We start from the raw sequence: 14,115 nt of genomic DNA, 5'->3' as shown, positions 1-14,115 counted from the left end.
GGTGGCTGTTGCAGGGGATGTAGTCAGTGTTTCCGGTAACGTGTTAACCATCACATATGTTTAGTTCAGTTTCTGATAATGGCCTGCTGTGCATGCTGAAATAATTTAGTGGGGTTTTAATTAAACACAGGCATTTTAATTGTTTTAACCACATCCTGAAAACAAGCTCCAGAGTAATATTATTAATGTAATCAAAAATGGAATATTTAATTAATTCACTATTGCAAATATATTTGAAATGATGTCAGGTTGGATGTTTTTCCTGTCAGTTTGAATATGCAACTTTATTGAATTGTTGCTGCTTGTCAGAGGGTGGAACTGATCAAACTTGTTTCTTATGGCAAACAGCGTGAATCATTTCCTGTGTTGAGTCCCCAAACAATCGATAAATTCCACTTTTTGGTGCTTATTTTTTCTGAATTTAGTGCTATAAACCTTTTGGCTTCATTGAATTTAGTGTTTTTTCCACTCAATATTTCTAATTTTATCTAATGCTACCATCGCTGAGCTCCCCCCACAGTCAACATCCTGGAGGGGTTACCATTGACTGGAAACTTAACTGGACCAGCCACATCAATACTGTGGCTACAAGAGCAGGTCAGAGGCTGGGAATCCTGTGGTGAGTAAATTACCTCCTGACTCCCCAAAGCCTGCCCACCAAGGCACAAGTCAGGAGTGCGATGGAACACTCTCCACTTGCCTGGATGAGTACAGCTCCAACAACACTCAAGAAGCTCAACGCCATCTAGGACAAAGTAGCTCGCTTGATGGGCACCTCATTCACTACCTTAAACATTTACTCCCTCCATCACTGGTGCACCATGTCAGCAGTATATACTGTAAAATTTGGTTCAGGAGTCACAGATTATCCAAAAAGGGGGTCAAAATCATAGCTGGTTTTAAAGTAGTTAATTAAGAAGCAGCAGTTTGAATATGCTGATGCATAAGCTAAATAGACAGAAAAGACACACGATCCGTAACAGGTTGAATGGTTTACCAATCCCACATCGTGCTGTGGGGCAGAACGATGGGGCCAGTCTCAATGGTGGATGAGGCAGGCGAGGTGTTGATGGTCCCTTCGGTCATCGGGTCCCCAGTTTTCTTGAGCTAACCAAAGTGTTAGGCAGAAGCCAGCATAGACTCCACTTCAGGAAACTCTCCTGTCCAAAGAAAACAGACTATTTCTCTCCCGAGCACATGTTTATATACTTGTTTTTAGAGGTTGGTGGGTGTCCCATGTCAATTATTTGTTTGATTCCAAATGCCCAATCATCATTCGATGAGCTAGGTTAGAATTGCCCCAAAATGTGTTTTAGTGCTGGCAGCTAGTTTACCAGTAACGTAGGATTAACAGCACACTTGTGAACGATCTGCATTTCTTCAATATTTGTTCTAGATTAATTTTGAGGTCATTAAAACGATCACTTCAGTGGCAGGTTTCCCAAATCATTTGGGGGGAGCCTCACTTGCTACTGTAATCTCACTCACTCGTATCACAGGATCATGTGATATCAGACCTTCACATTCCAGTAATTTCTAGTGTTTCTCTTACTTCCTGTCATTGAGGAATGAGAGAAGCAAGAAAATACTGTGGTATTGGATTACTCCAGCTGCGAAAGCTCTCTATTAAAGTGATAGACCTGAGTGAAAAGGATAAAAGAGAAAACACTTCATGTAATGAGTTCTTTATGTTGTCTGATGCAACATAAGTGAGATGTGTGGAGTCCAGTTGGTTGACGCACTCAAACAGGTTTATTACAGCTGAACTATTATGTACAGTACAGAGCAAACTATTTAAAGAACCTTACTCTGGGTGTTTCAGTTGCAGAGTGACACTGGCTTGCAGTCACATGACTACATCCTGGTACTTAGCTCATTAGCATACTAAGATCTTAAAGGGACATCACTCTTAAAGGCAACCATACATCACTTCACAAATGCCACGTCCAGTCTGTGACGATGGAAAGAGAAATGCAAAAACAAGAGAAAAAGAGTAGAAAGTGACATGTTGCTGAGCAGCTGAGAAACTGATTCAGCTTCCACCCTCTGTAAACATGAGCTCATCCAAAACTCTGCTCCCCATATCCTAACTCGCACCAAGTGCTGTTCACCCATATCCCTCTATTTACTGTCCTATATTGGCTCTCGATCCAGCAATGTCTCAATTTTAAAATTCTCATCCTTGATATCAAACCCCTTCATGGCCTTGCTCGTTGCTACCTCTAACCTCCTCCGGCCCTATAATCCTTCGAGATCTCTGCGCTTCTCCAATTCTGGCCTCTCGTGCATCTGGTTTCCTTTGCCCTGACATTGGCAGCCGTGCTTCAAGTTGCCTAGACCCTAAGCACTGAAATTCCCTCCCTAACCCTCTCTGCCTCTCTACCTCTCTTTCCTCCTTTAACATGCTTCTTAAAACCTACCTCTTTGATGAAGCGTTTGGGTAGCTGCCCTACTATCCCCTTGTGTGGCTTGGTGTCATATATAATGCGAGAATATAATATATATATTTATAAATATAATTATCTTGTGAAGCACTTTGGGAGGTTTTGCAATGTTAAAGGCACTTTGTAAATGCAAATTGGTGTATTGATCACTAATTTAAAGCATCTATACATAGTAGTAGTTGGTGATAATATTTTCAGTTATCATGATGAGATTCGAATAATTTGAAGACAGAATGATGGCAAATTCTTATTGGTGGTATTTAGTCCACGTTGAACTTGGATATCACATCACAAAAGCAGCATGAATCTGCTCGTAGGATATGTATTTTTCATACAGATCATTGAGGTGAAGGCTATTGTGGAATATATTTCTTGACAACTTTATCCAGCAGCAGATTAATTCAAGGAGTAGTTAAATGCTGTAATGGGGGATTTTAGGGTTAGGTAACTTAGATGGGCTGAATAGCCTCTCTCCTTTGTGCTCAGCCCTTTGATCTTAGCAAATATCTGTCTCTGCATCTCCAAGTTGTAGTTCCCTTGCCTTTTCTTTAACTCATTTTTTTTCAAGACTTTACTGGCAACAGGGAGAATGGTAACCTGATTTGCAAAGATGGAAAATTATTAAGTTAGTTCATGGATACCATTGTGACATGGGCTGGATTGGATGGCTGGGTTTAATACTTATGGATCTACCATAAAACTGAAAGCAGATCAAACCCTGTCAATATATTGGTACCAATGATCCACTACCAGCTAATCACTGGGACAAGATTTCTTGTTGCTCCCTGCTGTGAAATTGTAAATACATTGATGAAAATGCCTCCTGTTGAAAAATTGTAAACTCCTGGCCTAGAAATTGGGTTTTACAGGCATAAAATTGGCACCTGTTGGTCCAATATGGCATGTGTCCTGGGCACACTCATTCTACGCCAGACGTGTTCCGCCCACCATCTTAGTTTGGCTTGCTCAGTAGGCATCCAGGGCATGCAGTTGAAACTGGCATTGAGCCTACTGCATATGCAAATCGGGGGCCTGTTATGGGCACGTTTGCCAAATTGGTCTGTGAATGGTTGCAGCATGTCAGGCACACCACCAACAACAACATCTTCCATTTGTATAGTGCCTTTAATGCAGCAAACTGTCCCAATGTGTTTCACAGGAGCATTATCAAACAAAATTTGACACTGAGCCACATAAGGAAATAGTAGGACAGTTGACTAAATGGTTGGCCAAAGAGGTAGGTTTTAAGAAGCTTCTTGAAGGAGGAGAGGTAGAGAGGCGAAGAGGCTTAGAGAAGGAATTCCAGAGCTTAGCGTCTAGACCGCTGAAGACACGGCTGCCAATGCTGGAGTTAATAAAATTAGGGATGTGCAAGAAGCCAGAGGAGTGCAGATATCTTGGATAATGCAGGGCTGGAGGGAATTACAGTGATAGGGAGGGGCAAGGCCATGGAGGGATTTGAAAACAAGAGTGAGAATTTTAAAATGGAGGCGTTGCCAGAATGGGAGCCAATGTAGGTCAGCAAACACAGGGGTGATGGGTGAACAGGACTTGGTGCAGCAGAATTTTGGATGAGCCAAAGTTTATGGAGGATGGAAGATGGATCAATTTCTCAGGTGCTTAGCAACCTAACCAGTGATCCTCAAGGTGATGGTCAGAGGCTGCCAGCCAAAAGGTAAGCTTTCAATTTTTTTCTTACCGTATTGTGGCACTCCACATTAAAACTGTGGGCAGCTGCTGACCATCACTCGGTGGGACCCTTGAGCAGCCCCCAAGGAGTCGGAGAAATCCTGTTCTGTCTGCCACTCAAGCAATTCAAGGGACATTGTGTTCAAGTGTAGAGAAGCACCTTGCCAGTTGAGTTCTTTTTATTTTCCTATAAAACTGTACTGCAGCATTTTACAATGTTGTATTAACATATCTGAAAAGCTTATGTGTTTTGTGTCCAATGTATGAAGATAATTCTCATGTATTACATAAATGTCAGCAATGGTTTACTTAATGGCTTCAAACAAATGTTAAATGCTCGTCTGGAAATCACACTGAGTGATACCATCAAATGAACACCTAACATATTTGTACGAGATTGTTGTTTTAAGAAGTTTTATACAATATTTGATTCATTAAGGATCAGTACATGAGGGAGAAAGAAATAATAGGATATGATGATAGGGTCAGATGAAGTAATATGGGAAGGGGCATAAACACCAGCACAGATAGGTTGGGCCGAATGCGTTGTTTTGATGCTATAAATTCTACGTAATGTAATTTTTATAATGGCAACATGTAACTTCCAAGTTCATGTTTTGGACTTCTCGATCCCTATGTTTAATTTAGGACTAAGTGAGTTTGTACTTTGGTGGTTGCAGTTATAAGTACTGCTACATTTAGAAAAGAAATATCCAATAATTTAAGTTATTTTATATTTATATATGGGGTCTAAACAAATGCAGAGGATCAGATTGTATTCATATACTGCATGTGATTCACCCTAGGGGGTCCACCATGATTTAAACAGCAACTTTTCAAACTTGACATTTAATCCTTGTCTATAAATCACTCATGACCTATTATTCATTATTATAAGGGCACGGTATTTTTTTATTATGAATAAAATGAAATACAAATGCAGTGAAATATGTAATGTCATTTCTTCTCAACACTGCCTCACATGCTTTCCCAGTCACAGATACCATAAAAGTACTGGAGACAGACTGTAATATATCCGAACAAGAAAAAAAGTCTTGTTGGTTTACAAATTGGTAATTTTAAAAAAAACTATTAGTATATGAGCATATTTTTATATTTGATTTATAGTCCAGCAGTTGTATAATGCCTTTAGATAGATGGATATGAATAATACAGTTCATTTCCTTGTTGTTATTTGTTAGGCCCACTGTCCCTCCCCGGGAAGAACATTAGGAAAACTGCACGATCAGAACCTGATTAATATCTCCTCAGATATTTATTCCCACAGTGTGATGAGTCCAACACTTTTCAGAAGTTTTCCCTTAATATATCAATGTCTGCTCTGATGCACACTTTAGAATGTACAGTAACTATGCCAGGGCATTTCTGACATCTAGAGCAAATAACCTTTTTTGGTAATAGTAAATTAAAAAAAAAATCATTCTCAGGACCTGGGTGTCGTTAGCAAGGTTGGCATTTATTGCCCATCTCTAGTTGTCCTTGAGAAAGTGGTGATGCTTCTTCTTGAACTGCTGCCATCTGTGTAGTTTAGGCACTCCCACAGTGCTGTTATATAGGGAGTTCCAGGATTTCGATCCAGCAACAATGAAGGAACAGCACTATATTTCCAAATCAGGATGGTGTGTGACTTGGAGGGTAGCTTGGAGGTGTTCCCATGTACATATTGTATACTACTGGTATTACTTAAGGTAAAGTCAGTCAATGGAGTAATCTGCTGGAGTGAATCGCCCACCCTTTATACAACTGGCCTGATACATGTTCTGTTGATTTCAGACGGGTTCTATAACGGGCAGGCAAATCTGCCCTATCGGATTAACGTACAGCTATTGAAGATTAAAATCACCCCGGATGTGTCTAAAAACAACAAAGTTTACATATATACAAATGGCCTGACTTTGCTGGAGTGGGGCATCTCATGCCATGCCCACTTAGTTGGACTTTCTTGAACACATTTAGGGTTTAAAAAGTTTTACCTGGTAAGTTGTTGGAAGCGCAAGCTGGTATAGGTACAACAAGAGCAACAGGGCATCTGGGCCCTTAGCGAATGCTGGAACCAAAGAGATTAAAGGATTGAGAAAGAAGCAAGGAAGAACTGAGAAGGAGGGTGAATTAGAGTGGGGGAATTCAACATCAAATTAGGTACAGAAAGAGAAATAAAGAGAAGGAAAGATTAGATTAAGAGAGAGAAAAAAGAAAGGATGTCCAATCTCTCTATATCTCCATCCCCTGCCAGGACGGTCGAAGGGATTTCCGCTTCTTCCTTGAAGAGAGGCCCAACCAGTCCCCATCCACCACCACTCTCCTCCACCTGGCTGAACTTGTTCTTACATTGAACAACTTCTCCTTCAACTCCACTCACTTCCTCCAAGTAAAAGATGTTGCTGTGGGTACCTGCATGGGTCCTAGTTATGCTTGACTTTTTATGGGATATGTCGAACATTCCTTCTTCCAGTCCTACACAGGACCCCTCCTTCACCTCTTTTTCCAGTACACTGATGACTGTATCGGTGCCTCTTCCTGCTCTCGCCCTGAACTGGAAAACTTCATCAACTTTGCTTCCAATTTCCACCCTTGACTCACCTTTACATGGTCTATTTCCGACACTTCCCTTCCCTTCCTCGACTTCTCTGTCTCCATCTCTGGGGATAGGCTGTCTACTAATATTCATTATAAGCCCACCGACTCCCATGGCTACCTTGACTACACTTCCTCAAACCCTGTTTCCTGTAAGGAGTCCATCCCATTCTCACAGTTTCTCCATCTCTGACACATCTGTTCTGATGATGCAACCTTCCACAACTGCGCTTCTGACCTGTCTTCCTTTTTCCTCAACCGAGGATTCCCCCATTGTGGTTGACCGGGCACTCAACCGTGTCCGACCCATTTCCTGCACTTCTGCCCTCACCCCTTCCCCTCCCTCCCAGAACCGCGACAGGGTTGCCCTTGTCCTCACTTTCCACCCCACCAGCCTCCACATCCTCCGCCATTTTCGCCACCTCCAGCATGATGCCACCACCAAATACATCTTCCCTTCTCCTCCCCTGTCAGCATTCCGAAGGGATTGTTCCCTCCGCGACACCCTGCTCCACTCCTCCATCACCCCGACAGCTTGTCCCCTTCCTACAACACCTTCCCATGCAATTGAAGGAGATGTAATACCTTGCCTTTTACCTCCTCTCTCCTCACCATCCAAGGCCCAAAACACTCCTTCCAGGTGAAGCAGCGATTTACTTGTACTTCTTTCAATTTAGTATACTGTATTCGCTGCTCACAATTCGGTTGCCTCTATATTGGGGAGACCAAACGCAGATTGGGTGACCGCTTTGCAGAACACCTCCGCTCAGTCCGAAAGCATGACCCCAAGCTTCCGGTCGCTTGCCATTTCAACACCACCACCACCCATCTGCTCTCATGCCCACATTTCTGTTTTTGGCTTGCTCCACTGTTCCAGTGAACATCAACGCAAGCTTGAGGAGCAGCACCTGATCTTTCGGTTTGGCACTCTACAGCCTTGCGGACTGAACATTGTATTCAATAACTTCAGAGCCTGACTGGCTTTTTTTGATATTTTTATATTTTTTATTTTATTTTTTAACCATGTGCCTGTTTTTTATGCAGACAGAACTGCTCATTATTCCGCTATTAACTCTCTTTCTGGATTAATGTTTTGTCTTTCACCACAAGCATTAACACACACTTGGCGTTTGTCCCAGGACATCTTTGTTATTTTAATCTCTCCTGCCCTCTACCCTATCACATACCTTCCCTTTTGTTCTCTTCCCCACCACCCCCCACCCACTTCACTTTCTTAAAACATAATTCTTTTCCACCCTTTGCCAGTTCTGATGAAAGGTCACAGATCTGAAAACGTTACCTCGGCTTCCCTCTCCACAAATGCTGCCAGGCGTGCTGAGTATTTCCAGCACTTTCTGTTTTTATTGAAGGAAAAGTGAGGTTTTCAAAAAATAACATTCTAAAAATCTGCAACAACAGTTCAAAACTGGAAGGAATGAGATTCCACACTTTTAATTGTTCACTTTCTGGGTGAGACAGATTGATTGGCAATCATTAACAATTATCACATTGTTAAAAGGGTACTTACTCTGTTAATTATTGGACTAAACTCTCTCTGCGTCATACAGACATAGTCACATTTCAGCATTTCTGGGTCATTGTGTATCTCATAGCAGTGTAAATGCTGCCGCCATACCCCTGTAGCAGAAAGCTTTGATATTTTAACATCCACCAAGGGTATTTGTTTTCACCACAGCAGGTCACTTATTTTCATTGTCTGTGTTGCTCCTTTATGTAAGAATACTCTGGGAGCATTTATCAAACATTTACTGACATTCTGTTACATTTTCACTCCCAGCATGTTGTTATAGAAAATTCTGTTGAACAGTATTACCGGTAACAAAATGAAGTCATTGCTTTGATAATGTGCACATTAAGGTAAACACTCTGCTGTTAATGATGTCAGGCATGATGGCCACATTTAATTTTCCCTCTTTCCATCTCTTCACTGGATTCAACCACAAGAAAGAAAAGTGAAGACTTACAATTAAAGTAGCTTGTTTATTTCTTGGATTTTGGACTGTCATTGATTTAGACAAAGACTGAAGTCTTGAAGTTTATGAAACATCAGATTGACAATGTTTAAGAGCACAATAGCATTTGACATATAACATCAATAAACTCTGCCATCTTGGGTTCTGCTGAAATACTGAATAAGGCAATGTAGCTAATTTAGAAATCAATCTTCAGAATTAAAAGTCTGTTGTATGTTTGGTTAGTCTGCTACTGTTTGTATATTTGGCTTGTTTAGCTAGGAGAGATTACTGAGTCTTCAGTAATTTTAGCATTAACTCATTTATTGCATATTAACTATATACAGCTTTACATGTCTGAACGGCTTCTCTGCTTCTCCTTCAAGTCTCTCTTACACCATCATGGTGGGAGGTATTTCTCACACTGACTCAAACATTAACCCTTTCAAACCCTTATACTACAGTCTGTTTGAAGGTCTCCCAGTGGCTAAGACATTAGAATGCTCGATTTCGAGTCTCAGGACTTGACTGACTTTCACACTCCATTCCTCCTATCTCTGTAACCCGTTCCAGCCCAACAACTGTCTAGGATATCTGCACTCCTCCAATTCTGGCCTCTTGAGCATTCCCGATTTTAATCGTTCCACCTTTGGCAACCATGCCTTTAGCTGCCAAGCCCAAAGTTCTGAAATTCACTCTCTTAAACTCTGCTCTTCTCTACGTACCTGGAGGTACCTGGACCTGCACCTGAAGTGCTGTAACCTGCAAGGCTATGGACCAGGTGCTGGAAGATGGAATTAGATTGGGCGCCTAGTTTTTTAGCCGGCGCATACATGATGGGCTGAATGGCCTCCTTCTGTGTCGTAACTTTTCTATGGTTCTCTGGTTCTACGTCTCTTGCCTCCTTCAACATTCTCTTTAAAACCTACCTTTTTGGCCAATCTGTCCTGATATCTCCTTATGTGGCTCCATGTCAAATTTTGTTTGATAATGCTCCTGTGAAGCACTTTGGGATGTTTTACTACATTAAAGGTGCTATATAAATACAAGTTGTTGTTTCTTCTGGGGGTACAAGTTTGCCAGTCTTGCCTAAGTTGTCCCGGAAGGCAGGAGAAGCCTAGCTGGGGAAGATTGCCTTCCTGCATTGAACAAGTGTGCCTTCTGTTATGCCAAGCAAGATGTTGGCGTTAATAGTATCTGTGTACACATTGGTAAAATGAATCATCCGAATCCTCGAACCAAAGAGGACAGCCTGGAGTACTGTGTATGGTATTGGTCTCCTTATTAAGGAAGGATGTAAATGTGTTGGAAGCAGTTCAGAGAAGGTTTACTAGACTAATACTTGGAATGGGTGAGTTGTCTTATGAGGAAAGGTTGGACAGGTTAAGCTTGTATCCGCTGGAGTTTAAGAGAGTAAGAGGTGACTTGATTGAAACATATAAGATCCTGAGGGGTCTTGACAGGGTGGATGTGAAAAGGATGTTTACTCTTGTGGGAGAATCTAGAACTAGGGGTCACTATTTAAAAATAAGGGGTCGCCCATTTAAGACAGAGACGAGGAGAAATGTTTTCTCTCAGAGGGTCTTGAGTTTTTGGAACTCTTCCTCAAAAGGTGGTGGAAGCAGAGTCTTTAAATATTTTTAAGACAGAGGTAGATAGATTCTTGATAATCAAGGGCGTGAAAGGTTGTTGGGTGTAAGCGGGAATGTGGAGTTGAAGTTACAATCAGATTAGCCATGATCTCATTGAATGATGCAGCAGATTTGAGGGGCCGAGTGGCCTACCCCTGCTCCTAATTTGTATGTTCGTATGAAAGAAGGAAGAAAATGGAAGGGCAAGTGACAGAATCCCTTTGCTGAAATAGAAATCAAGAGCAGACAGTAAAAATGCAAAGCAACAGCCTCTGAGAGGCATAACTCCAGATGTTGGGAAGTGGGGAGGAGAGGAGAGGGATTTTGTTGTTTGTGAACGCATTCTTTGTATGTGTGTTTATGATTTCACTGTAAATAGGAAGCAGTGCAAATCTGCACCTCAGATGAATTGCACAATTTAGGTTTACTAGCCCCATTGAAATGAGCCTCTACCTTGATCTGTTCTCTAAACTTTCATTCACCTTAGAAATATAGAATGCCACAGCACAGAAGGAGCCCATTCGGCCCATCGTGCCTGTGCTGGAAACAATGTTAATATAAACTTAAAGATGGAGATTTGTAATTTGTAATGTTTTTCTCTCACTCTAGGTTTTACCTTCTGAAGATGATGTTCAACCAGAAATGGCCCTAATCTTTGAACTCTTTCTGCTCCATGGAATTAATAGCAGTATTGACTGGGCAGTGGGATGGGGTGCATTTCCCATCTGCAACAGCAAGTTGGAGATTTTGGAAGGAAAATACAAATGTCCTCTTTTAAGGGGTCACAGGGACACCAAAATAGATGAATTCAGAAAAATCGAAGACCTTATATCATCAGATATAGATCACTGGCTGTGTAACCTCTATTTCCAGGTACCGAATGATGAAAATGGTAACTGTGATTCTAATGGAGTGTCAATTCAGTAACAATCATAATATCTTCACCTTTGGTTCAGTTACTATCAATACATCACACTATTCCTTAAAGAGTGTGGTAACATTTCACTTTCACTGCTTCACTTTCCAAAGGTCACACACCTGAAACGCTAATTCTGTTTCTGTACAGATCTGCTGAGTATTACCAGCACTTTCTGTTTTTATTACGGAATTGGCATCTTTAGATAAGTGGTTGGCTTACGGAATTTCATTCCTCAGTGGCAGGTGAGAATGATCCTAAAGCATTAAAGTTAAAGAGTGTTAGTGCTACCTCGGAGTAGGTTTTCCCTGGTACAGACCTTGGGTATACTGCCAGTAAGGCGTGCCCATCAGTTAGCAAACAGTCCTGTTGGGAGTCCAAGTCCATTTTGAGGACCATGCCTCATTAACATTTGGCTGGTGGACTTTGAGTGGAAATCAAGCACCCTGTGCATCCCACTGACTCCAGACTACTGTAATATTGGATGGTCCACCTAAACACCAGGCCAGAAGAAGGTATAGAGTCATAGAATCTTACAGCACAGAAAGAGGTCATTCGGCCAGTCGTGCCTGCACCGGCTCTTTGAAAGAGCTGTCCAATTTAGTCCGATGTCCCAGCTTGTTCCCTATAACCCTGCAAATTGGTTCTCAAGTCATTGCCTTTTGAAAGTTCCTATGGAATCTGATGCCACCACCCTTTCAGGTAGTGCATTCCAGATCATAACAGCTGTCTGGGTGAAGCAACTTTAGTTAGTTAGTTAGTTAGTTAGAGATACAGCGCTGAAACAGGCCCTTCGGCCCACCGAGTCTGTGCCGACCATCAACCACCCATTTATACTAATCCTACACTAATTCTATATTCCTATCACATCCCCACTTGTCCCTATATTTTCCTCCCACCTACCTATACTAGGGGCAATTTATAATGGCCAATTTACCTATCAACCTGCAAGTCTTTTGGCATGTGGGAGGAAACCGGAGCACCCGGAGGAAACCCACGCAGACACAGGGAGAACTTACAAACTCCACACAGGCAGCACAAACTTCCAAACTTCTCATAATTTCCCCTCTAGTTCTTTTGCCAATTATTTTAAACCTATGACCTCTGGTTACTGACCCACTTGCCAAAGGAAACAGTTTCTCCCTGCTTGCTCTGTCAAAATCCCTTGACAGTCACTGGCAGTGCTACGTCTCTGAAGGAGTTTATCTGCAAACCACCTTGTGTCATGTAGCACAGTTCTGCCACAGCCTGCATTGTGAATCTGATTTGCAGCCTCCACAAATTGAGATCTTATATGCTTCTGTCCATAACTGTGACTATGAGGATATCACAATGTCAGTTGTGGCTCAGTGGTAGCACTCCGACATCTGAGTCAGCAAGCTGTGGGTTTAAGCTCCGCTCCAGAGACTTGAGTACAAAGTCCAGGTTGATTTTCCAGGGCAGTACTGAGGGAGTGCTGCACTATTGGAGGTTCTGCCTTTTGGATGAGATGTTAAATCGAGGCTCCATGTACCTTCTCAGGTAGATGTCAAAGATCCCATGACACTACTATGACCAATATTTATCCCTCAATCAACGTCACTAAAAAAGATTATCAGGTCATCATCATTTTGCTGTTTGTGCCAGCTTGCTGTGTGCAAATTGGCTGCTGTGTTTCCTATGTTACAACAATGACTACATTTCATTGGCTGTAAAGCACTATGGGACATCCTGAGTTTGTGAAAGGCACTATATAAATGCAAGTCTTTTCATTTAACTTGTGGGTGTGTACAAAGCACCTCTGATGCACCCAAACCTGGGTAGTAGCCCTGTCTTAGACTTCCTCTTATTGTTCCAGAGAACATACGCAGAGAAGGATTCCCTTGTGCTGCTGTTGTGATTGTAGGTGGAAAAATAACAATGCCGATGCAATTGGCACAAAAAGGCTATTGGCCTCAAAAGCCAACCAAAACAAAAGGAAGAACTAGCCTTCAAATACTCCTGTTCATCATCTTCCTAAAGTCTTTAAATCTAACTCTGTAAATGGCACGGTTCCCAGCAACCCTTGACAGCCATTTTATATGGACGGGCACATGAGAAATGGTGCTTTTCCAGTGTACAAACTAAGGCATTGAATGCCTGGGCAATGATATACTTCAGCCCTCTTTTGCATGTGTCCTTCTAGCCAGTGTTTCTGGCATCTTTGAGCACTGCTATTACGAACTTGGACATGCAGATCTGACACCATGTGTCCCTGATCCTTTTTCTGGTTGGCTTTGCCCACTTGATGCCCATTTATCAGGCAAAAGCAACCTGAAAATCCAACAAGAATTTGTAAAGTGAGATAATGGGAATTAAAAGGACAGAGAGCTGGGAAGTGATAAAGAGACTGATGGAGATGTGAAAAATCTATTTACAGAGAGCTGAGTAGAGCGAGCTGTTCTTCAAGACTATAACGTCCACTTGATATTTGATCCTGGTCTGTTAATCTAATTTTGGATTCTAATTTTAAAAGTATTATGAGGCAAAACTGTCATTTATGGGTTGGGGGAGGGTTTGGTCCTGGACTTAGATTCATTTCACATAAGATTATTTAATCCATCAGTCTGAGATGAATTTCAACCCAGATTCTAGCGATAAAAGGGCACTATTCTGAACTATTGTACCATCTCGTTCCTCGTTAACACATAAAAAATGCAGTAGTGTCACAATCCCAAATCAATACAAATATATTTAATACATGAATATTACTCAGAGGACATATGAGATAGTTTAAATGAGATAATTATCATTGAAACAAATATGTACTCTATCAAGTTTATATCTTATAAAGATTAAAGATTTTAATAATAAGAAATCAAATTAGCATAATGTGTAATACCCTCTAT

At 41.5% G+C, this 14,115-nt stretch overlaps 1 protein-coding gene across 1 annotated transcript in view; it reads left to right on the top strand.

Moving 5' to 3' along the window:
* The window catches only part of ofcc1 (orofacial cleft 1 candidate 1), a 289,619-nt gene that overhangs the window by 129,877 nt on the left and 145,627 nt on the right, over positions 1-14,115 (top strand). The window contains exon 13 of the mRNA XM_068032686.1: positions 10,942-11,205. Coding sequence (XP_067888787.1) covers positions 10,942-11,205 — 264 coding nt within the window. The remainder of the gene's footprint in view (positions 1-10,941; positions 11,206-14,115) is intronic.

Source organism: Heterodontus francisci, chromosome 5 (genome assembly GCF_036365525.1).
Source record: "Heterodontus francisci isolate sHetFra1 chromosome 5, sHetFra1.hap1, whole genome shotgun sequence".
NCBI classification, from domain to species: domain Eukaryota; kingdom Metazoa; phylum Chordata; class Chondrichthyes; order Heterodontiformes; family Heterodontidae; genus Heterodontus; species Heterodontus francisci.
The sequence above is the reverse complement of the archived record's forward strand: the minus strand, read 5'-3'. Positions and strand labels throughout refer to the sequence as shown.